Source organism: Pseudorasbora parva, chromosome 10 (genome assembly GCF_024679245.1).
Source record: "Pseudorasbora parva isolate DD20220531a chromosome 10, ASM2467924v1, whole genome shotgun sequence".
NCBI lineage: Eukaryota > Metazoa > Chordata > Actinopteri > Cypriniformes > Gobionidae > Pseudorasbora > Pseudorasbora parva.
In genome coordinates, this window is record NC_090181.1 from 4,170,903 (window position 1) to 4,197,342 (window position 26,440).

The window sequence follows — 26,440 nt, forward strand, 5'->3', positions numbered from 1 at the left end:
ACTTTAACGATGTAATGGATCTAATATTGACAGGCAAATTATTCCAGTCTATTGGGAATTTAAACATAACCAATAGTTAACCAATAGATCTTTTACCAATAGTTTTATTTGCATGAAAAGCAAAAAAAAAAAAAGTCTAGACAGAGTGCCTAACATGGCCAGTTGAAGAGAAGGGTACAATTTTTATTTTTAAGTAAGTTGGTTAGTTTTTACTGTACTTTCAAATCTTTCTTTTTTTTCCTATCTAACTTTCAATCTTCTTCCAAAAACCTAAAAATACAACACGCCTTATTATTCATATTTCCTTGATCCTCTTTTTTCCCCCTGAGGTTTATGTTGGATTTGGTTTTGGTCATGGGTATCAGCGTCTCTCTGGTTTAGATCAGGATTTTTTTCAACGCTTGAATAAGTTTTGAGAGATGAAATGTGTTCAGAGCCCATGAAATTTATGTAAGACATGCGGCTCACCACGAAACCATTTCACTCCCTTAACTCGGCCAGAGCGATTCAATGGACAACCTGTAATGTCCTTCTGATGGAAACCAGAAGCTTGATCATCTCACAGGTGTGACATGACCTGCCCTGAGCCACACGCAGAGAGATGAGATGCTTTTCAATACAGTACAAAAGATTTCCAGTACAACTCCAAGAGACGAGCAGGATAAGGCCCAGAATATCTCTGAGATACTGGAGCACAAGTTTCCTTTTCTTAATCACCTCTGGTTTAAGTTAGGGCTGATGGTGATCGTGTTTAGCTCAACTCAACAAAGACTTTGTTCAAAGACCTGGATGACCTGAAGTCAGTTACGTTTTGCAAATGAGACTGCGTCCGAAAACCTAGGCAGATGACTCATTGCCTCGCTGCCTTATCAGACAATGGCTTGTAAGGCAGCGTTTTGTGCATGAAGGCACCTCACAAAACTAATTTTGGACAGACTTCTAAGGCAGTGTAACAGTTTAATGATCTACAGCAAAATGGAGAGAGCTTTGCTGAGAACCAAACACAAATTGAATTACTATAGTAGTGATTTCTCTCTAGAAATGACACCAGAAGTGTAATATGTTGGTAAAAACCGTACATTTACTCACAAACTGACCCAAACGCAACTTCTGGACGCCATCTTTTTTCCCCAGCTTAACCCCTCTGAATGGAAAGCCCAGGATTGTGGGATATCAAAGGCAGCGAAGGACACATGTACGCTGCCTTCAAAAATCGATCAGATGAAGGTCTCTCAGAAGACAGGAAGTGAAGCTAACATTAGATTTGGACGCAGCTTGATGCCTTCCTGTCTTCAAATGTGTCCTACGAAGGCTGCGTTTTCCATGTTTCGGACGCATGTAGCCTAAGACAAGTCAGCAGCGAGAGTTACACAGAATTCAAGATCAGCTCACTATAGTGTCTAACGTGAGACTTTGTAGCATTTTGTAGTTATTTTTTTAATCCTACTAAGAAAAACTGTGAAGTTGAGCGTTTAGTCACTGGTTCGATTTACTGACACAGACAAAGAACATCTGACTATACATGAATCATTACATATCAGAAATCACTGGTCTAAGATCAGGCATTAGAATGAACACGGTTACTTCATGTTGTGGCTTTACTGTCTAGTCCATATAGTAAAGGTGTCTTCTCAAAGCCTGCGCCAAAATTGCGACTTATTTACCAAAGAATCCACAGTGAAATGTGCCGAATACAAATAAATAATGCTCAACTGTGAGACTCACATTGCTGAGAATAAATCAGCCCATTCCTAGTGTTAGGATCCTTCGGAAGGTAATGTTATGTTTAGTCCAGTGATCCTGTATCGCTCTTCTATCCTCATCATCTCACTAACACTCCAGTGGGCGGGGCTAGAGCTGAGATGACGAAGTGGGCGGGATCAGATATGTGATGATGAAGTGGGCGGAGCCAAAGCTGTGATGACAAATGGGCAGGGCCAGAGCTGAGATGATGAAGTGGGCGGGTCCAGAGCTGTGATGATGAAGTGGGCGGGTCCAGAGCTGTGATGATGAAGTGGGTGGGGCCAGAGCTGAGATGATGAAGTGGGCGGAGCCAGAGCTGAGGTGATGAAGTAGGCGTGGCCAGAGCTGTGATGACGAAATGGGCAGGGCCAGAGCTGAGATGATTACATCGGCGGGGCCAGAGCTGAGATTATGAAGTGGGCGGAGCCAGAGCTGAGATGATGAAGTAGGCGTGGCCAGAGCTGTGTTGATGCAGTAGGAGTTGCTCTTCTTCTGCAGAGGCGGTCTTTCTCCATCTATTATAGGCTCATCCACAACGAGTTGTTCTCTGGGATTGGTTACAATAAAAGCTGTTTTTGGTATAACAAGGAAGTTTTCAGTTCTTAAACTAACAGGATATTGTTATAGTATGGTGACCTCAAAATTTAAAGAAAAATGTTATTTCCCAGTTCATGACCACTGTAACAAACAGTTAAAATGACTCAATCACAGCTGTGCTTCCCAAAAGAACCGCAAACATAGATCAGAAACCGTTTGTACCAACTGAAGAAAGTGAAGTATTTGCTGTTATATTTGTTTTGTATATCTATATTGTATTTCTAATCTCTCCTAACTAACTGAAAAAAACATTGTCTTGTAAGCCGACTTGTTTTTAATGCGAGGCATGTGAAAGTCTTGCACAGACAGTTCTTGTTTGTTCACAGTAATAATGAGTTGTTTATTGTAGAATGGGAACTTTGAAGTTATTCTGTTTGTTTAGCATCTGGATGCTCTTTATTCAGGTAAAACAAAGCCTGAGAAAAGGCTCCTGGGCTCATGTGAATTTCTGCAGCTGTGAATCTTCAGACAATATTGTTTATTTGCTCGACTGCATCATTTCACATATTTAGCTGTTTTTAGATCTCTCACCTCTCTTTGAGAATCCAGAAAGCCCCTAATAAAATACACCATTATTTGGAGACACGTACAACAAATCACACAAAGAAGTGTTCTGGGATATTTTGGTTTCTACAGATTTGATGTGATCTGTTTTTTAATATTAGATTTTAGCATTGACAGTAACATCATTTCATCTCATCTCAGGATGATTGTTTGTACAGAAATCCATGACTGAATCGGAAATCGTCCCTTTAACCCTCAATCTCTATGTTAGTCCACTATAAAGTACACTTGAAGGAGTGAATAAAAACGAGTAAGAGAATTCAGACAGCCGTTGAGGATACATCAGTTGTACACTCATTATTGCTATGCATTGTGGAATTGAATGAGTGCACTCGATAACGTCCACTATGGTTTTGGACAAATGCCTGTCCCCTCAAATAAGGCCCTATTTAAAGGTTTGGGGTGATATCGGATTCAGTCCTTGAACTCAAACAGGGCAGCAAAGCTAAAAGCTAAGAGAGCGAGAGAGAGAGAGAGCGAGAGAGAGAGAGAGCGAGAGAGAGAGCGAGAGAGAGCGAGAGAGAGCGAGAGAGAGCGAGAGAGCGAGAGAGAGAGAAGGAAAGTGTCCTGATGGTTTCACTTTGTCTAATTCAGTCTTCATTCAGTTTGATGATGAAATGAGAAAAGATAAAATATCATGTTTCAATCATTTTATCAATCTTTACTAAATCAGCAGTAGCAATATTACATGTTCAAATACATAAAAGAGTTTTTACAAAGGAGTATTTTTGTAATGCTGAACCATTTGTCCCCATAGATATTAATAGATATATACATGAAAGTAAAGTCAAACAAAAGCCAGTATTAACATAACTCGACATGATTTACACAACCACTAGAGTGTGTCAATGAAATGTGCTGCTGATGAATAAAGACATTATCTGATGTGTATCTGATGAGCAGACATTCAGCTACATTCTCTATCATAAACATTACCTTGATTTGTCAGAAGCTGAAAGGAAAGACAGGAAAACACCATAACTGTAAAGGCCTGTTCACACCAGCAGACCCTATATCGTTCAACCCGATCACACATAAATGCGTATAAATAGTACGAGTGTGCAATGTCGTGGAATGTATACGCCAAAACTCATTTTGGCGTGCATATGATACGCTGTTATTCACGTGCATATGATACGCTCTTTATGGTGTATATATGACACGCGCTTGGGTAGGTTTAGGGTGGTGGGGTGGGGGGTTCGTATGTATAATACGCCATAAAATGCGTATCATATGCACGCGAAAAACAGCGTGCCATAGACACGCCAAAATGAGTTTTGGCGTATACATTCAAGGCCGTGTGGTGTGTCCTTCAAAGCGTTTTTTTCTCTCTCCAGAAGTTAGCATAGTTTTCCAATTGTTTTCGATAGGAGCGATGCGTTTTCAAAACGCTTGCAGCTAATGGTGTGTGCACACCAAAAGCAACTTTAATTATTTGCATGAGTTGATTACATTTAAAGTCAATGCAAAGACTAGAAGAGATGTGAGTTTGGACGAGGCAACACAAAATGACACGGAGTGGGCAGTGCGTATTCGTCTCAATCGCGTCTTTCGAAAAACTCAAGCAGAAATTTGTTTTTGTCACGCAAGCCAATCAGTGAAGAGCTTCCGGTTTGACAGGTTATCAAACTGGGCACAACTCAAGTCATCTCCAAGAAGCGCTGGAAGTGGCTGTCATCTCGACACAGGTTATGGAGAAGGTGGTGAAATTCACAGAGTTGTGTGGATGATGGATGGTGCTGTGAACACAGACACTTCAGCATTTGTCTTTCCAACGTATTTGGGACTTCCACAATAGATACAGAGCAGCGATAGTTGATATATCTCCAACATGTTTGATGACAGAAAAAAATGGCTGAAAGAAATGTCGAGAAACGCATTATTATTTGTGCAAATGACTCGACAAACAAGTTCCCGAGTCCAGCGAGTAAACTAGAGCGAGTGACGCGATGCGAATATCCGCCTCGCATTTGGTGTGCGCACACCATTAGGGGCCGTTCTCACAGAATGTGTTTTTTCATTCCAATGCGCATCCTTTCTATTGTTTTTCTATGTAAACATGCGCTAAACAGACGTGTATTACCGTTGCGCTCGCGTCTCGTGTCTTTTGCAGCCTCTGGCATGTGACACGGCATTCTAAAAACAAGCCGCTAAGTTTCGAGTCTCGAGACCTTGCGTTTTTACTCATTCCACTGCCCACTGCTTACTCATTTCATGTGTTTCAAAGCAAAATCAAATTTTGTATGATTGAGCCATAACGAGCTGCTGAGCATCTATTTCGCGCTCGAGCACTGAGCACACTGCGTTTTTTAGCGGTCGGCAAGAGTTCAACTTTGCGTAAAATGCAGCATTCATCAATGCCACTTTTTACTCAGCTGTCCAATCCCAGTGGAGGAGGGAATACACAAATACAACACCAACCAATTGCCACATTCTGTTTTTACAATGTCAAAAGATGATAACAAGCATAATAACGGAACAAAAGATTTTAAAACAAGAGCCAGTGTAATTACTTTACATCGTATGGTCATTTTTATATAGAAACAAACTATCTGTGAAATGAGAAACCGTGGATATTTTGTATCGTAGCAAGCGTGTAATCCACCAGATGTGGCCCGGATCTGAGCCGACACTGTTTGCTGTGTGGGTAAGTTTGCTTGTTGTTGTCGTCTGTTGATGTTGTCCAAGCAGAATGTGGTGGTTGGTCTGTTTTATATTTGTCCCGCCCCTCCTCTTCTGTGATTGGACACCTGAGTAAAAGCTGACAGTGATGAGCACTGCTCATCATTTACCTCTCAGCACCTCATTTTAACTCTCTGCGACTTGTAAAAAAAACCCTAAATCGATGCTCAGTGCCTCGTTACACTCCAAACGTTTTAAAATGTGTCGCTCCCATTGAAAACAATTGGAAAAATACGCTAGATGCGGGAAAAAAAAAACAATTTTCTGGCTCTGAAAGCAGGATGGATTCGGATTGGCTGCCAATCATTTATTGGTTTTTATCATTCATCAGCTGGAAAAGATTGTTCTGAAAGTGATTCCAGCGATATTGTTTCTCGGTGCCATTTTTGTTATAGTTGTGGTGTAAACTCTGCAATTCTTTAATATTTAAAAAGATTTTAGTTTGAAATATATTGTTATAGTTATCGTCTATGGTGTGAACAGGCCTTAAGACTGTAAAGACTCTTCATAATAATACTAATATATCTTATACAGTAAGATTATTTAAACATAGAGGCTCGAGAATATCTTGCAGAAATACAGGCACTTTACGCACTGACGACTAGATTTCATATGGTTTCTGTCTTATTATCAAAAACATACTTTGCTGACATAATATACATTCGTTCATTCTGCAAATATCCTCGCTGCTGTTGTGCTTTTATTAACGTTAGTACAGTCTCATGTTGGTATTGGGATAGAAACTACAATGTAGAATAATAAAACTGAAATGTGCTTTTATGCGTGACACATGTGATGCTTCTGCACACCAATTAGCAACTAAATACTGTGTTGTTTTGCAGATATGAATGTGACAATGTGTCGATCGTTATTAAGGCAACACTGTCTGTATGTACAGTATAATGAGCGTATTATATCCAACAGTCTGTTTGAGTTTACAGTAGTGGCCAAAAGTGATGTCCAGCCTCGGAAAATTGACATCTTCACCCTCACCCTTTATTCAAAATGTTAATAAAAATGTGTTAAATATTTTGCCAGCTTATTACATAACTGTGCTTAGAGTCGATTGTTTAATTTGTGGTGATAACTCAATGAAACATGCCAAATTGTGCGGACATCATTTTTGGTCAGACTGTCATAAAAATACATTATGAACACATGCAAAAACAAGAGAAAAATAATAACTGATAATTACTGAATATGTGAGCTTTTAGTTTTTTTCTATGCATTTGTTTGCGTAGTAAAATCAAACCGGTAACACTTTCTATGAAGCCTGTATTTATGATGCATTATAATGGTATTCTTAACGCATAATAATACATGGATAATGCCGTACAGACAACATTATAATATGTTGTACCATCTGATAAATAATCATAACAACAGTGTAACAATATAATTATAATAGTTACCTTTTTTTGGTTATAATTTTTAAGAGTACAGTGCATTATAACACCAGATAAAGCCTGCAGTTATAATGCACCGTAAGGGTATTATTAATGCATTATAATGCATGCCTAATACAACCTTATAATGGGATGTCATCTCATGAATAATAGTATCATCAGTAAAAATACTTATTAGGGCCAAGCACCAAAGGTGTGTAGTCACCTATTGTAATCGTTGGCTTTCTTATTATTATTCTTCTTTTTCCGCTTCTGCTCTTGAGTCTATGTCAGCTCGTAGAACCGCTCATGGAGAAAGTTATGAAATTTGGCACACAGATAGAGGACAGTCGGAACTGTCGCCATAGCAAATTTGGAGTCTCTAACTCAATCCCTATAGCGCCACCAACTGTCCAAAGTTGCACTCATCTTTATGCTAATAACTTGAAGTCGATTCGTCGAACAATTCTCGAATAACACACAAAAAATATTTGACACCACAATGAGCATCAGGCTCACTTGCACAGTGCCACCTAGTGGTCTGGAGATGTGAAAAATTAAAATTTTGATGGTAACTTCTGAACGGTTTGGCCAAAAATCACAAAACTAGTCTAGTTATATTCGATGCAGCATGTTGAGTCGAATGATACCCAATGTTCCCATATTGGCCATTTTGTGCATTGCCATGTTGGACTTATGTTGCAATATTGTTCCTATATTGTACGAATGTATTGGCATGAAGGTACTCATATAGCTTTGGGGCAGCTCCACCTTGTTTTCAAAGTTAACTTTTGAGTATCATCTTCAGACGATGCCAACAAATAGTTATGGATTTCGTGTCGATTTACAACCATTTTCGTTTCCCGCAACAACAAATTTGAGTTGTGGTTTTAAGCCTCAGAGGTTGTATCTCTGCAATGCTTTGGCATATTGACACCAAACTTTGCATGTGCCCTTGTTCCCTTACTCTGACCACATCCATTTTGTTACAGTGTCACCTATTATTCAAAAGTGAAAAAACATTAAATCATATTACTAGTGACTGTATTTATTTTATTTTATTTTTTTGCCATTTTGCATCGTCTTTGTCGAGCATTGTCTTGCTCATTGTTGCAGTTGGTCTGACGCTCCCACTTATTATGTTATTTGCGCTTGACCCCAATAATTGCTGCTTGCTGCTATATTTGTGGTTATAACTATTAAGAGTATGATGTTTTATAACACACAATGAACATATTTATCCCCTTAAGTTATAATGGGTTATATATCCCATAGTTTCGTATATTTTATCTTGACATTGTTTATTTAAGACCCGAACAGTATCATTTTTTACTGCTTAAAGTGACAAAAACAAAGTCTTCTTTTAAACACTTTGAAAAGTACTTTATGATGTGTTCATAATAATCGTAAGTGGTCGTTATGTTCAAACCAGGTTTTATTAATAATACCTGTAAAATGACAAGGCTTTTCCAAATCTAATAAGTTTATAAGTATAATTACTGTTGATACTATTATTTAAGAGATGACACAGCACATTATAAAAGGTTGTATTATGCATGCATTATAATGAATTAATAACACATGTGTGATGCATTATAAAGGCAGGCTTGATCTGGTGTTATAATGCACTTTAATCTTAAAAGTTAAAACCACAAATAGGTATAATGTATTGTAACTGTTGGTATAATTATTTATCAGATGATACAACACATTGTAAAGTTGTTTGTAAGGCATTATGCATGTATTATAAAGCATTAAGAATATCCTTATAATCCATCATAAATACAGGCTTCATAGAAAGTGTTACTGTGTTGGTTTCTTATTTTAAATAAATATTTAAGTCACATTTTGTTGTGACTAAAATCAAAATCAAAAACACATTTTGTTTGTTGACCCTAATCAAACTTGTAGGGTCATTAACATCACTTTTGCCCCACGACTGTAGTCGAGATTTCTTTCATTCAAAATAATGGGAAATAGTAATATTTTTAAAAATGCACACATACATAAGAAACACCTAAAATTACATTTCAATATAACACCCCACATGTCCAAAAACCCGCACTAAACAATACTGAACAACAAAGAAGATCTGCAAATAGGTATCGCACAAAAATAAATAAATAATAATTCAATTGAATGCACCACAAATAAATGGTTCAAACTAGCCTGAAACCGTTTTACAGCCAAACTACAGAATGTCATTATAAATTATTATTTATTTGTAATATAAGGTTGTATTAATTTATGTATCTATTTCAATACTCAGGTCTAATATTTAGCTATTTATTGTAAACAGCAACATATTTTAAATACAGTAAGAGTAAACCTGAAATGTGTAAGAAATCTCACTGTATGTTCACTATTAAAAACATTGAATCTGAATGAGTACGTCCTGCGGACTGAGCCATGCATAGAAACGTTCCTGCGTGATCGGCCTGCCGGAAATATGGAAATGACGTGCATATTTACAGGTTAAGACGTTCCGTGGGGTATCGTCTGTGTTTGAAGGGAATCTGTCCTCCATGTTTCCCTCTGGATTTGCGAGTGAACTCCACCGCAGCCGTGTCTATACGAGCGCACGTTTCCAGGTGGAACGGCCTGTTTTTCCCGTGCAAGAATCTGAATCTCGCCGCCAATCATCGCGAAGCTCAGAATTCCAGAGTCCCGAGGGAAAGTCGACTGTGTGTTCTGGATCTCACAGCGTTGTGTAGATATACACAAAGATGATGACGACTAGGTTGAGGATAGTCCCAATGATTCCCAACATGGCCAGAATGGATTCTTCCTTGCTTTCCTTGTCTTGAATTCCCTTTTCCTCATCACTTAGAGCAGTGTTTACCATTTTCCTTGGAGAAGTCTGCAGTTTTCCTCTCGCACCAATCTGGAAAAACACACACAAACTGACCATCAGTCGGTGTTTAGACAGTGAAAGTCCTTCGTCGAAACTTTAACAAACTGATCGGAGTTGTTAGTAATGAATAAAACAACACCAAACACTCATAAAAAGCCAATCTACTGCAGTTGTAGAAAATACTTTTGTATAAATAATTTGCAAAACAAAACAAAGATTATTAAAGTATGTTTTAAAAGAAAACATATCATGTCACGTTTAATTTGCAGTGTAACTCTTTGTAATTATTTGTGAGATTTGCTATCAGTAATCTAAATGTTTTAGATTGTGTTATCAAATAAAACAACCACATATTTGACCCTGGAACACAAAACCAGGCATTTTCTGAAATAAACAGCTGAATAAATAAGCTTTCCACTGATGTATGTTTTTTTAGGATAGGGCAATATTTGGAAGAGTCCTCGTCGTCAGTGAGGAACCTGGGTGTGCTCTTTGATACCAATCTCTCATTTGAAAGCCACGTTTCTAGCATCTGTAAAACTGCATTCTACCATCTTAAAAATATATCTAAATTACGGCACATGCTTTCAATGCAAAATGCTGAACAGTTAGTACATGCGTTCATGAGCTCAAGGCTAGATTATTGTAATGCTCTACTGGGTGGTTGCCCTGCTCGCTTAATAAACAAACTCCAGCTGGTCCAAAACGCAGCAGCTCGAGTTCTTACTAGAACCAGGAAGTATGACCATATTAGTCCAGTTCTGTCAACACTGCACTGGCTCCCTATTAAACATCGCATACATTTTTAAGTCTTGCTTATTACTTGCAAAACACTAAATGGTTTAGCTCACCAGTACCTGAACGAGCTCTTAACACATTATACTCCATCACGTCTATTGCGGTCTCTGAACTCTGGCCAGTTGATCATACCTAGAATATCTAAATCAACTGCAGGCGGTCGATCCTTTTCCTATTTAGTACCTAAACTCTGGAACAGTCTTCCTAGTATTGTTCGGGAGCCAGACACACAGTCAGTTTAAATCTAGACTAAAAACACATCTCTTTACTATGGCATACACATAGAACATTATTAGTTTATATTATTTAAGTCAGTTGACTGATTGTTAGGCTGCATTAACTAGGTCAGCCGGAACCGGGAACACTTCCCATAACACCTGATGTACTCGTTATATCATAAGAAGAACGCCATCTACACTAATGTTAGTCTCTCTGTTTATCCCAAGGTTTACAGCAGTCAGCCGGATCCGGGCCGTGTCCAGATTAGATCAGATGGTGGACCTGCGTCTGGACATGACCAGTGCATCCGGGAGTGTCTGCTGAGATCGTGTCAATTAAACTCCACCTGTAAATGCCGCATCGACACGACATCCTCATTAAACCCATCTCCGGCGTGACGACTCTAATCTTACGAATATCTATTTACCTAATATGACTTAAGACCTGCAATGTTGGCAGAATTATAATCGTACACTGTTTGTTCGTCAGCCAGAGGAGATCTGGCACTCGGATTGAGCCTGGTTTCTTCCTGTTTGTTTTTTTATCTCCATTCTGGCCCTGAAGGAGTTTTGGTTCCTTGCAGCCGTTGTTTTTGGCTCGCTCAGTTGGGGACACCTAAATTTCAACTATATTACTGATCTGCCCACATTGACACTAAATGATAATTGAAATTAGCTGGATAACATCATTAATTTTACCAGAGCGGCTGTATAGCCGAATTAAATATTCTTACATTATCTTCCTGTTTTATACCTTTAAAAATGGTACAAAAGCTGTCACGGGGACTGTACCCTTTAAAATGGTTCAAATACTTTAAGTACTTGTACACGTTTGGTACCAGTATGTACCTTTGAAGTACTAATGTGCACTCTTTAGGTACAGAGGTATACCTTTTGAAAGAGTACCGCCCCACACTGACGGCTTTTGTACCTTTTTTTCTGAGAGTGTATTGCCACAAATACACCCGTGAGACGAATGACTGGTTTTCTGCTCCAGGGTCACAAATACTGTGGTTGTACTATAGTATAATGGTTATTTTTATTAATATTCAATGTTTACTAAATGGTACTTATATATATAACATGGTGCTAAATGATTATCATATTTATTTGATGGTATTTACTATTTATATAATGCTTTAATGTATTTCAAACATGTTCAGCAAACCATGGTAGTATTATGGCACCAAAAAAACTAAATCTTTTTATCGTATTTTGTTATGGAGCAACATTATAGTTACATTTTACAAATTATATTCATGATTAATTTGATTAATCTTATATTGTTTATTTAAAATAAAAAAATATAGTGTTTTTCACAATATTTTATTATAAAATTATTTAAATATATAATCTGTATTATTTATATATGTATAATATTTAAATTATCATAACAATAGTAATACAGTACATAAAATACAATACAATAGTTGCATATATTTTTTTTAACCCTTGTGTGGTGTTCATATTTTTGTTACTCAGCCAGTGTTCGTGGGTCTGGTGGACCTGCTGCATTTTTGAGTTTTTAATTCAACTCAAACTAAAGTGTTATGTTAAAATACTCAACAGATGTTTACTTCATCCCGATTACAAGCAATACAAACAGCATATATGGTTAATATTTTCTCTTTACCTTTGTTAGATCACATTTAAGAATTGCTACCTCGTGTGGGAACGGCAAGGGTAGAAACAAAACTCACTCTTGTAGCTACTTTCTCACACACACACAATCTCTCTGTCTCTCACACACACACACACACACACACACACACACACACACACACACACACACACACACACACACACACATGCGCACACATACACATACACACAACCATAACACACACACACGCACGCAACCCCCCCCCACCCCACCCCACACCCCACACCCCACAAACACGCATGCACACTTGGATATGTGGTGTATGATTACTCTCCATAGGCATACTGGTTTTTCTAATGTACAGACTGTATAATCTATCCCCCTACTAACCATACCCATAAACCTGCCCATCACAGAAAACATTTGACATTTTTTGAATTTCAAAAAACACCATTTAGTATGTTTTAGTATGAGGACACAGATGTCGTCATATACCATGTTTACGTTGTAATATCCATGTCATTATACACATTTGTGTCCTCATAAACCATATGCATGAACACACACACACTAACAGCAGGCCCTGACAGGAGGAGGACAGAGTAAAGTTACACAGGACCTACAATTTCTACACTTTTATTAGCCCCGGGTCCAGTGGACCCGAACATCCTGTGTGTAATATAAATGTGTAGGGGGGGTGTACAGTGTGTGGTCATCGAAAATGTGTACTGATATATATTCCTCACAGAAAATGAGCCAAAGGCCAATGAGTCTCAGTTTGAAAAAATAATTATTCGTATCATTTTTCTTTCGATAAAAAATGAAAACGGGTCCAACAGACCCGAACACCATACAAGGGTTAAACAAAAAATATCAAATTAGTAATAAAATTATAATTTAATAAAACATATATCATGTTTTGTATGTAAATGGCCCCTGCAGCATTTCTCTGCTCTGTTGCACTGGTTTTCCTTAAGCTTTTACTGAGTTATGATTTATTAAGAGGCTTGAAAGAGATTTTTCATCAAAAATATATTCATTTCTATCGTCCCCTGAATAAAACATAATCAACCGCTGGAAAATGAGCTTGAATTCAGGAAAAAGACGTTTGCACATGTAGCGCTGCTGGCCCTTTTTAGCATTTATGCTTTCTAATAATTCATGGATAAATGTTACAAATAGTACAACTTCAGTGAACTAGTTTTGTACTTTAAGTTGCTGGAGTTGGGTGCAGTCTTGAAAAAAAAGAAGAAAAAAAAAAGATAAAAGCAGTTTTCATAACCTATGGGCACACTTGTGGTCTTTGGTTTGTCTAATACTGCAGTGGATAATACATGCATAAATCAATAAATACTGACACGGTTTAGGATTGTGTCACTCTTTGTTTATATGAGCATTTTTAAAATGCATTCAATATTTTCACAATTATTAAAAATCTGGATCTGGGACAAGAGTAAAAAAGGGCTCTAAAAATAACGCATTACAGTAGTTGAACACACCCGTTCTGCACCAGGCCTACGTTGATCATCTTACATTTCATAAAGTTGGTTGGTGACGAACATGGCGCAGGCGTCTATAATGCCGTTAGAATAAACCTACATTTTAAGATATCCAGACAAAAATGCCCCCGTATTAGTTTCGCATTTATATCAAATGATGTTGTTAAGCAATATCACAACGGTCCTTCGTTTCTGAATAAATCATCGTTTTAGGCAAATCAGTCTGGAACTTATTAATGAAGAGAGCCGTTTACTTCTTTCCTGAATGAATCAATCAAATGAATGATTCAATGACTCATTGATAAAGAGAGCCGTTTACTTCATTCCTGAATGAATCAATCGAATGAATGATTCAATGACTCATTGATAAAGAGAGCCGTTTACTTCATTCCTGAATGAATCAATCGAATGAATGATTCAGTGATGCTTTAATAAAGAGAGCCGTTTACTTAATTCCTGAATGAATCAATCGAATGAATGATTCAATGACTCATTGATAAAGAGAGCCGTTTACTTCATTCCTGAATGAATCAATCGAATGAATGATTCAATGACTCATTGATAAAGAGAGCCGTTTACTTCATTCCTGAATGAATCAATCGAATGAATGATTCAATGACTCATTGATAAAGAGAGCCGTTTACTTAATTCCTGAATGAATCAATCGAATGAATGATTCAATGACTCATTGATAAAGAGAGCCGTTTACTTAATTCCTGAATGAATCGATCGAATGAATGATTCAGTGATGCTTTAATAAAGAGAGCCGTTTACTTCATTCCTGAATTAATCGATCGAATGAATGATTCAATGACTCATTAATAAAGAGAGCCGTTTGCTTTATTCCTGAATTAATCAGTCGAATGAATGATTCAATGACTCATTGATAAAGAGAGCCGTTTACTTCATTCCTGAATTAATCGATCGAATGAATGATTCAATGACGCATTAATAAAGAGAGCCGTTTACTTCATTCCTGAATTAATCGATCGAATGAATGATTCAATGACGCATTAATAAAGAGAGCCGTTTGCTTTATTCCTGAATTAATCAGTCGAATGAATGATTCAATGACTCATTGATAAAGAGAGCCGTTTACTTCATTCCTGAATTAATCAGTCGAATGAATGATTCAATAAATCATTGATAAAGAGGGTCGTTTACTTCATTCCTGAATGAATCGATCGAATGAATGAGTCAGTGCCGACTCTTTTATGAGTTCTATGCATTCACTTTTGCCACATACTGTTTTTCACCTACTATAGTAGGGAAGTATCTGATTTCAGATGCAGCCTTGTTCATTTGGACATTTGCCGCTACACACTGGCAGTTTTAGTTCCTTATTTAGAGTACCATTTCATAAAATCATATTTTGGGGATTATTTGCCCCCCAAAAATGCGAATTCTGTGTATTTACATTTACTCATCCTCATGTAATTTTCAAACCTGTATGACTTTCTTTTGCGGGACATAAAATAAGATATTTTGAAGAATATCGGTATCCAAATAGTTTTTGTCTGTAAATATACCAGCAGCTTCTGAAAAAGAAATCATGGCCATTGTAGTCTAAAAGTTTATGTGTAATAAATTCTATGGGTCTCGCTTTAGATTAGGGTCCAATTTTCACTGTTAACTCTGACTTTTGCCTCGAAAAATCTCCTAATAACTGCTTATTAATAGTAAGGTAGTTGTTAAGTTTAGGTGTTGAGTAGATTAAGGGATGTAGAATATGATCATGCAGAATAAGACCACTAATATGTGCTTTATAAGTGCTCATAAACAGACAATATATAATAAGCCACTAGTTAACAGTGAGAATTGGACTCTAAACTAAAGTATTCAAATTTGTTGAATCAAATAACATTTCTTTAAAGCTACTTTTTTATGTCTATTTGATGCGTTTCTCATTTTTAACACAATAATGACTTTACCGGATCTTTTGGGGGTGATTTCTCTGCCAAATTGTATTTGCAATTAATGTAATTAATTTGATGAAAAATTGTAATCGTTCAACTTCTATACCTAAAAGCCAGCAAAAAAATACACTACTAAGGCATGACAAGATGTTTCCAATGTGACCTTCATATAACAAATATTAATAAATAAATACAAATAAATGAAGTTTAAACGTGTAGTAAAAACCAGTCCCATGGAGATGAAAGGTCATAGTTGAAGAAACAGACATTGGTGTTGTCTAATAAATCCTGCGGCAGCATGTTTCCAGACGTCTGATGGCTGATTGAGGAGCTCTCCTGCGGGATGATGTGACTCTGGGTCCCTTGAGACTCTCTCGCGGCCCAGATTCATGATGAATAGTCATTCAAGTGGTTTGGCATTCAATCAGTCCAGCTGGACAACAATGTGCCAGTCCTTTTGTCATGAAGATTGGGAAGTGAAAGACACAATAGATGCCCGACTCAAAACATCCTATTGCAGTTTATCCGGAAAGATCTTTCCTAGGATTTCTAGAATCCAATGTAGTGGAGCAGGGATGATGGAAATTTGAAGGCCAACCCAGAAGTTAACAGCACTCTGGTTCCCTCCACAAAGATTATTAAAGTACATTTTAAACCGTTTAATTCGCAGTGTTACTCTTTGTAATTATTTGTGAGATTTGCTAGCAGTTTGAATCTGAGTGAGTAATCGAAATGTTTTCTGTGTTATCAAATAAAACAACCACATACTGTATAAAGTATAATGATGGTGTTTATTTATTATTTATTTTATTATACAAATTATATTTATTATTAATTGTATTTTTTAATTTCTATTTAAAATAAAAAATATAAAACTTTGAATTGTATTTTATGTATTAATATTTTTATTATAAATTATTTAAATATTATAATTTGTAATATTTATATATTTACAATATTTAAATGTAATTATACGATTTTTATTTATTATTTAAAAAATATTTTTTCTATTTATTAATCCAATCTCCTTCATTGTATTTTTTAATATCAATGAAATCAAAATGTTCTTAACTTGTTTTTTTTAAAGGTGCGCTATGTAACATTTTTCCATTAAAATATCCAAAAGCCACTAGCAGGGCCGGCGTTTGCTATAGGCGAGCTAGGCGGTTGCCTAGGGCGACAATTGTGTTAGGGGCGCGAGCGCGCTCTCTAGTGCCGTCCATGACTTCCCATTAAGCATAGAATCGGAACAAGCGAAATACAATATAATGTTTATTAAACATGATCATCATAGGGCGCCCCCTCAGCTACACGTTTAATTACTTATCAACCTGATTATTAGATTGAATTGATGGTGATGATTATTGATTATTAGTTCAGGCGCTAGGTCATGCAAGTGCTCATCTTGTGCGTTCATCAAAAATGAGGCGTCTAAACCCAGCGGATGCACAGGGACGGAAAAAGAGAAAAAAAGAAAGCCCAGTATAGAGGTTAGTCTTCTTATCTCAGCCAATAAGTTGTCAAACAAAATAAAATTACTTAGTATCAATCTTATCAACTAATATTTTTTTTATAAATATTATTAATATTGTCACTAAGCTATCACTTGCTAGTTTTCTACATAATTACTTTTTCTACATAATTACTTCACTGACAATAATCAATAACCTACATGGATGTCATTTAAATATCAAAAGTCCAGTTCGTTATAAATATGGATAACGTATGCATGTTATTTATGAAAAGTACAAACGCTCTCTACGTGGGCGTCGGAAGGAAATAAATACGGCCTCTCGTTTTTTTTTTTTTTTTTACTGGAGCAGCCTAACGAAAGATGCCATATTATTTACATTAAAGACAAATATGATGTGTTCACCTAATTCTTTACAGTGGCTGTAGTGTAGTGGTAAGACGCATGGCATCAAGATTTGATGCAGATTGATCAGAGGTTCGATCCCGCCTTTTGCCACACTCGCTCTATTCCCTTTTCCCATCACATATCAGATCGGAAAGGCATTTATTTTCAATAAAAAGTGAGAAAATGTTTGAAAAGTGGAAATAAAGCGTCGAACGTGTTTTATAATAAGTGCTTCTCGGTTAGCGGTAGGCCTAGGAAAACAGACGTGCTGAATTAGAATAGAGACGATAAAAGTGAGTGGGGTGGGGAGGGGTGGGGGGGCGCAAAACTCCATCTCGCCTAGGGCAACCAAAGAGCTAGAGCCGGCCCTGGCCACTAGGCCAGTGTTATATATTTTGTTCAGTTGAGTTCTTACAATATCCCAAATGTTTCCAACTATTTGTAAATCGTGAGAGAGTTATTGATCCGGGACATCTGAGGGAGTCGCCTGTCAATCGCGTCATATCTGCGTTCCTCTCGGTTTACGGTTTTATTCGGCAGAAGCGCTTTACTCTTAGCAGTGTGAACAAGAGTCACAGCAGCTGCTGAGCGAACACACAGAGTAACGTCATAACATCCTTTACTACACACTCAGATGTGTCTAATATGATAAACAGAGCTGCGTTACCTCACACTCATGACCGGAAACGCAGAAATGGCACTGGCGAGGAGACTTCTTTCAAAAACAATAATCTTACTGACCCAAAACTTTTGAATGGCAGTCCATACATTTCCGAAACTATACACAAGCAGTTGGTAAACAAATATAGGTCAATTTACACATACTATCATATAAGGTCTAGTTTTAAATTCAAAAGCACTGTAAAATGCACTTGTTATCATCAGCAAATGAATCATTTCTTTCAGTGCATGTGTGTCTGTCTGTGACCTGGAGCACCTCTGAGAGTGTCACAAACAGGGCTTTCCTCAAACCCAGCCCGCGTTTTGTACACTAGATGTGCTCTCATGCATAGAGACAACTGCTCCGCGCTGACAGAAGACGTTTCGGGAAGGTTTCGAGCATTAGACGTGCCAAAATAGGAGGCTGGAAACAGCTTTACTAGAGAGAGCAGCTGCGCTGAGCTCAGAAACATACTGGAGATCGTCCAAAACCACTTCACCAACTGTCCAGCTGGGACAACACCACAATGAGCCGGCCAAGGGACATTAGTTCAGGAGCATATCTGGAAATATCCTAAAACGTAAATTAAAACATACAAATAATGCCCAGCACAATTTGAGTATGAATGCATTTGTTTTAGGGTTACAAATGGAAATGGCAGTGACAGACAGATGTTATAAAAGGTTTAAAAACCATGTGATGATGCTTTTAGAAAAGCAAAAGGGTGTTTCACGCTACACTTCATGTGTTGTAAACGATGAATGCAGTGCTCAAACATTACCGTTTCACAACAAACGGCCAATCCTAAAAGGCCTCGATGCTCGCCTCTTTAAATATTCATGTGCTCTGGACATCATAAACACTTCTGTGTTTAGTTTCAGCATCTGAGAGAAATGCTCATGTGCTTCTTTAGATTTTTTTTAGGGATGCACAATATATTGGCTGATATATGTTCATGTTTAATGTTATCATAATCAGCTCAATAAGAGAAGTTTATCCGTTATATTAAATCAGATAAATAATGTATTATTACCCTTAGCTGAGAGTCTTCAGATGCACACTGTTCACCATGATGGTTATGAATTGTTTGAAATATGATTGAAATCACTTCAAATCAAAAAGGAAAATATAGTTCAGAGCAACTTGTGCAACTGAAGTCTGTCATATAGCCTACATAAAATCAAAATGCATAATTGTGTGTTTGGGACATGGGTTTTAATGGTGAGACTCTTTTTTTTATGTAACCAGGCTTGTTCTATAGAGTCTTACTTTAAGCCATTGGTCAATATTTTGTAGTCTGTTTTCTTAGTTTAAGTGAAATTTAAAAGCTAAAGTACATCAGAGCAAATGCTCTATATCGAGTTCAATTATGTAATCATTTACGCACCGTCACTTTCATTGCATGGATAAAAAACCCAGACATTTTTCATAATATCATTTTGTGTGTTTCATAGAAGAGAACAGGTCATACAGGTTTCATTTTGGGAAAGTTTTGCTGTTAAAACCATATCAGATTTACATTTACAGATAGATAATTAGGCTATTAAACAGGTTGTATGCTTGTTATTGTCCAGTCAATGTTAAAAGCTCCATAAATATGTGAATTTCAGGTACTCTGACTTAGACTAAATGAAGGGGTTTCTCTCATTCCTTGGCATTGGTAAATATTATATTTCTTGCTGAGAATCAACATAACCTGGCTTGATGCAACCAAGTTGCAAGAGCCGCCTGACAGAAGACAAATTGAAAGATTTTATGCCTGACTGCATTTGCATGACAAAAATATGTGGACGCTCTCATACTGAACAGGGCCTTTTAATGCAATGATCAAAATCCAGACCTGACTCTCAATGAACAGCTCATGAGATGGACTGAAAATCTCTGCATCCATGTTCAGCATGGAGTAGAAAGTCTTTCCAGTTTAATGCACAAGGGTGTGAACCCAACACATGAATGTGAAGTACTCCGTATATAAACACACACGAAGAGCGATCAGAAGAAATGTAACCTAAGCAAAATACATGAGCCTCTCTGGATAAGTGAATGGCCAAACCTTTTCCCACTCGAGTTATTTCAGGCATATGAAATGTTTGAAGACATTAACCTGCTCTGACAATGTTGCTGTAGGCATTGATATAAAATGGAGTACAAATAAACAGCCCTCAATAAACAGACACACACACACACACACACACCCACACACACCCACACACACCCACACACACACACACACACACACACACACACACACACACACACACACACACACACACACACACACACACACACACCTGAGCAAATGCATGTCAGATGAAAACCATCCTCAAGCTGTGTTTGATATCTGTCCGTTAGGTGGAACCTTTATACGGCACAATTGATTTCAATCTACAGCCTATAATGCTGCCAAAAATCACCAGGACTTTCTCAAAACACAACCTGGAGGACAAAACCAGTCGTGCGTCTCACAGTATTTGTGGCAATAGCCAACATTACCTTGTATGGGTCAAAATTAGCTATTTTTTTATGCCAAAAATCATTAGGATATTAAGTAAAGATCATGTTCCATGAAAATATTTTGTAAATTACCTACTGTTAATATATCAGAAATGTATTATTATTAGCAATATGCATTGCTAAGGACTTCAAATGGACAACTTTAAAGGAGATTTTCTCAATATTTAGATTTTTTGCACTCTCAGATTCCAGATTTTCAAATAGTTGTATCTTGGCCAAATATTGTCCTTTCCTAAAAAAAATTGTCTAATCCTTATTCATCTCAATTTCCAAAAATGGACTGCTTTTGTGGTCCAGGTGTGGTTTGTTCTCAAACTTATACTTAACAAATAAGGGTTACATTTATTTTACAGTGTCAGTGTAATTATACATTTAAGTACTGAGTAATAATAATTAACTACGGTTTGGTTTAGGGTTAATTGCAACGTGTAACACTGACACTAAAATAAAATATAAAGTGTTACCTAAATAAGAATAAATATTAACTTTCAAACAAAACACTTTCAGTGTATATCATAATCAGTGCAACAACGACAACAACAAAAAACCTTCTTAAAATTCAAAACTTCAGTTCGGCTGCTGCATTAGATTTGGAAGTATAATTAAATTGGCATTAAATTAAATTATATTATAAGCGACTTAAAAACCCAATAGAATTTTGTATAAATGATTGGTTAAATTATTTTGATGAGTTAAAGTAACTGATTAATTTTCCACGACTCATTGATTAGATATTTACAGTGCAATAATGTTAATAATCCTGAACTGATTGTTATTTTTATTGAAAGTTGCACACAAATTCATCAGAAGTTCCAGTAAATTCCTTCTCATTTGAAGGAATGGTAACACTTTATTTTAAAGTGACGACATTAATACGTGTACTTATCATATTAATAACAGTAAATGATGCATGACTACAACTAACCCTAAACCAAACCATAAACTCTACTATGTACATAGTTTGTTAATATTTCTTAGTAAAATGTAACTACGTCACCTTAAAATAAAGTGTAACCGAAGGAATAAACCCATCACTTTTGCAATATTAATATTTTCTACACTCTTGTTTCACCGTATTTAATCCCACAAGCGTATGCCTGCTGATTTACACAGAGAAAGTTTTGCTGGTAATTCTCCCACTCCTCAAACGCCTCCGGCCGGTGATCCGAACGGATGGGAGTGAGCTTACCTTGCACAGCATCAGGAGGAACATAGAATCGGACATGCTGAGCGGGATGGTCTTTCCGTGGCATCCAGACGTCCCTGGCAGCTCAGACTCAGAGAGAAGTCGTATCCCCTCATCCTTTAGCTCGGAGGGAGATCCCGGATCACGGAGAGTGGCTGAGCGTTGTGTTGCTCCAGTGTTTTCCTACCCGGTTTCATTTCACTTCTCCCCGAGTTGAGCTGTCATGAGCTCTCTCTCTCTCTCCTCCGCTCAAGTGCGCGCTTTCCTCCGTTCGTGAGCCAGAGGTGAACAGATGAGAGGGCGTTTTAATCACGTGCTAAGTTTTTATCTCCGTCTCTTTAATTAGCCAAACTCGATGAGCTCGTCTTGGACCCAAGGACAAATCCTCAGTCTTAATGTGCCGTCACATCAGTGGAAATGTTGTGGGTGGAAAAAGGTGTTTTCTAATTAGTGCAAGCTCACAAAAAAAGTTACTTTCAAACCAAGCAGCTTTTTACTGGTCAGTTCTGCGAATCCATGTGATCAACCATGAAAATCTCTGTGGTGAAATCATCCAAAAAATGATGGAACAACGATAAATGTGACCGCACCTTTACACTTTAGCGTTGTTCAGAGTTTCCGTGCATCTCCGTGGTTGAAACCCGATGAAAACTAGGACATTAGGTGCCTTAGAGTGCAATAGCAGGAAAAGTGAGAGAGGATTCCAGCTTTTGAGACACGCTGCCTTGAGCGCCTGGCTGCGCAAGTGTTATTAGAGAGACGTGCGCTTGCATTTGGTGCGTACCGCCCAACACTGATGCTCCAGAGGCAGACACAGGCTTCCCCTGATTCCCTCCAACTCGCATATCAATGCAGCTCAGGTTGCCTGGCAACCGTCTCAGGACCGCCACACAACGCCTGACGACGAGAAGCGTTTATGACAGCGGACTTTATGAGGGGGAGGGTCTCCGTCGCTCCTGACTTTCTCTGCTTTTATTCCTCTCACAGTCTGCTGTGAGATGTCAACGCCGCCTGCCGTTACCAGAGGCGCAAACCTGAAACCTGACACAAACCCACCCTCAGACACCCGCCACGGCCTCCTACCCAGCATCCTCTGCTCTCCGTGAAACACTTTACTCAAAGCATCGATACACCACTACCATAACAAACTTTCTTTTACAGTTTTTCTCAATCGTGCTGGCTCAATGCTCAAATGAGACTTTTTTTTCTTATAACGATGAGTTCAACAATTCATTTCTTGTTCACATTAGATTAGAATTTCTTATTGATTTTAACCAATTGTATTTGTTTTGGTACAAGTGTGCAAAAAGTTTTCACAATGACTAAATGCACATGGCTTGTTGATCAGAACTGGCAAGTTGATTCCCATCACATGCAATATATGTGTGTGTGTGTGTGTGTGTGTGTGTGTGTGTGTGTGTGTGTGTGTGTGTGTGTGTGTGTGTGTGTGTGTGTGTGTTTATGAGGACAAAAATTTGTATAACTACATGGGTATTACACTGTTATTACACTATAAATGTGGTTTATGAGGACATATCAAATGTCCTCATAATTCAAATGGCCTTAAAAACACACTAAATAATGTTTTTTTGAGAAAGTAAAAATGCAGAATGTTTCCTGTGATGGGTAGGTTTAGGGGCAGGGGCAGTGTAAGGGGATAGAAAATACGGTTTGTACAGTATAAAAACTATTACGCCTATGGAGAGTCCCTGTAAACCACATAGACCAACATGTGTGTGTGTGTGTGTGTGTGTGTGTGTGTGTGTGTGTGTGTGTGTGTGAGAGAGAGTAAGCCAATCAGCAGTAAGGGGCGTGTCCTCTTATCATGGGGGAGGGAGAGAGGGAGGCAATCAGCAGTAAGGGGTGTGTCCACTCATGATGGGGGAGGAGAAAAAGTGAACCAATAAGCATTTAGGGGCGTGTCCACTCGTGATGGGGGAGGAGAGAGAGGGAGGCAATCAGCAGTAAGGGGCATGCCCTCTTATCATGAGGGAGGGAGAGAGAGTGAGCCAGTCAGCAGTAAGGGGTGTGTCCTCTTATCATGAGGGAGGGAGAGAGAGTGAGCCAATCAGCAGTAAGGGGTGTGTCCTTTTATCATGAGGGAGGGAGAGAGAGAGAGTGAGCCAATCAGCAGTAAGGGGCGTGCCCTCTTATCATGGGGGAGGGAGAGAGGGAGGCAATCAGCAGTAAGGGGCGTGTCCTCTTATCATGGGGGAGGGAGAGAGGGAGGCAATCAGCAGTAAGGGGCGTGTCCTCTTATCATGAGGGAGGGAGAGAGAGTGAGCCAATCAGCAGTAAGGGGCGTGCCCTCTTATCATGAGGGAGGGAGAGAGAGTGAGCCAATCAGCAGTAAGGGCCGTGTCCTCTTATCATGAGGGAGAGAGAGAGGGAGGCAATCAGCAGTAAGGGCCGTGTCCTCTTATCATGGGGGAGGGAGAGAGAGTGAGCCAATCAGCAGTAAGGGCCGTGTCCTCTTATCATGAGGGAAAGAGAGAGGGAGGCAATCAGCAGTAAGGGCCGTGTCCTCTTATCATGGGGGAGAGAGAGAGGGAGGCAATCAGCAGTAAGGGGCGTGTCCACTCATGATGGGGGAGGAGAGAAAGTGAACCAATAAGCATTTAGGGGCGTGCCCACTCATGATGGGGGAGGAGAGAGAGTGTGCCAATCAGCAGTAAGGGCCGTGTTGTTTCGTTGTTTTGAGTCCCATGCTGGGAAATAGAAATCCTAGCCCAGTTTCAGTTAAATTTAAGTTAGTCTAAATGAAAAGAATCAAGTTCATAAAACTCAAAACAATGAAACAATTCAGTTTATTTAAAATGTTTTTCTGACTTAAAATGTCAGTTTTGTGAACTCAAAAGAAAAAGAAAGTTCTAAATACTCATAAAAGTTCATTTGGTAGAACCAATTTGTTATTTGTTTGTTGGCTCTACTCAAACCAATTCATTATTTTGATCATTAGGGCCTACAGTAAAGTAATGCATATCATTTGCAAATACACATTCTTATGTGCACCTGTTTTCATTAGTCAAAAATCTGAAAATAGACTCAATTCCTTCCTCTAATAATAAAAACAAAACACTGTAGAGCTGCTTAAATGATTTTATTTTGACCTGTACAGCTAATCAGAGTCAGGCTTCTGCTCCATAACGTTAATACAAATGAGAGAACTTCATAGTCCAGGCTTACTGATCCCTAATGTGATCAGATTTATGTGTTACACAAATTATACGTCCAACATTTTTAAATGGACAGCAAATTGGCTTTAGCTTGCTTTTATACTGTCCATGCAATGGCCTGGAATAGACTGCAATAAAAATGGAAATGCAAAGGAAACATTTGCCCGACTAAAATCACTAGCACGCATAATTTTATTGCTTACTCTCCGTCCTCTCCTGTCTGAGATGAACTTACTCTGAACGGCCAGTTTCACCGGAGCATTTATAACAATTAATCAGACAGAACAATCATTTCACTCGTGTCAACAGAGAGAGCGCTATTGAACAAACCCAATGTCTTAATCACACAGGACTGATTTAGAAACGCAGGTCAGCCAGATTCCATGCATTCAGCATACCAGCCCATAATTCTCCAGTGTTTTCATCTGCAGCTCGAAGCTGTGGGACTCACCTGCCCGTGCCTGCCTTGACCCACACAGCAGAAAGAAGTTTGCATGTGTTTGCAGAATAAAGACAACAGGACCTCGAAATGGCCCAGAGCGATGCGATTAGCCCTTTCATCCTGAGTGTTCGGACCCAGTTGAAAAGGGCATTGCAGACATTAAGCATCAGCTCAGGAGAAGAGAAGGAGGAACTCGTGTCCTTCCACGTACAGCACAATTTCCAAAAACACTGACCATGCTGCAAAACCGTAAAAGCTACGTCTCAGGCCTCTATCCTGACTGGGAACATAGATACAGCTGGATCAATATTTCCCTCTAATGCAGCTGTTCTCAGCTGGTTTTGCTCCAGATTTTACATCTTTAACATTTTTTATTTGTAATAAAATGTCAATGTTTGCCCTCAAAGGCAGTTGAGCTCATATTTACTGTAGTCTGGATCTACCTTGTAGTTTTGTTTATGGTTTTTGGGGATTAGGAAATGTCACGTCACAAGTGATCAAAATACCATGGAATCTGATTGGCACATGACCTTTGACATCAGCAACAAATAAATATAGAAGCATTTGGAAAAGAAATGGAAGCATCTTTTAAATCACGATTACATTCTAAACATATAAAGATACGATGCATATATTATATTACTGTTATTTATATACTATTATAAAATATACAAACAAATGCTAATTCTAAATATTAATACATAATATAATAGTATGTACATAATACTAAAATATAACTGATAG

The 26,440-nt window shown here is 38.1% G+C and overlaps 1 protein-coding gene and 1 long non-coding RNA gene across 2 annotated transcripts in view; one reads left to right on the top strand and one right to left on the bottom strand.

Annotated features, from left to right (window-relative positions):
• The window catches only part of LOC137090506 (uncharacterized), a 178,209-nt gene extending 152,263 nt beyond the window's left edge, over positions 1-25,946 (top strand). Inside the window, exon 4 of the long non-coding RNA XR_010907873.1 lies at positions 25,686-25,946. This is a non-coding gene — a long non-coding RNA (uncharacterized lncRNA). The remainder of the gene's footprint in view (positions 1-25,685) is intronic.
• Positions 7,713-22,859, bottom strand: LOC137090917 (protein TUNAR-like). The gene is made up of 2 exons (XM_067454915.1): positions 22,082-22,859; positions 7,713-9,855 (listed from the first exon to the last, which is right to left on the bottom strand). Exons 1-2 carry the CDS (start codon positions 22,115-22,117, stop codon positions 9,670-9,672), a joined length of 222 nt encoding a protein of 73 aa, XP_067311016.1. The 5' UTR covers positions 22,118-22,859; the 3' UTR covers positions 7,713-9,669.
• Positions 25,947-26,440: the final 494 nt, after the last annotated feature.

What these genes read in the sequence shown, in the direction of transcription:
- LOC137090917 (XM_067454915.1), bottom strand. Translation starts at nt 22,117, where the DNA reads ATGTCCGATTCTATGTTCCTCCTGATGCTGTGCAAG. An exon ending in TCCTCCTGATGCTGTGCAAG is followed by an intron (nt 9,856 to 22,081) that starts GTAAGCTCACTC and finishes GTGTTTTTCCAG; the next exon opens with ATTGGTGCGAGAGGAAAACT.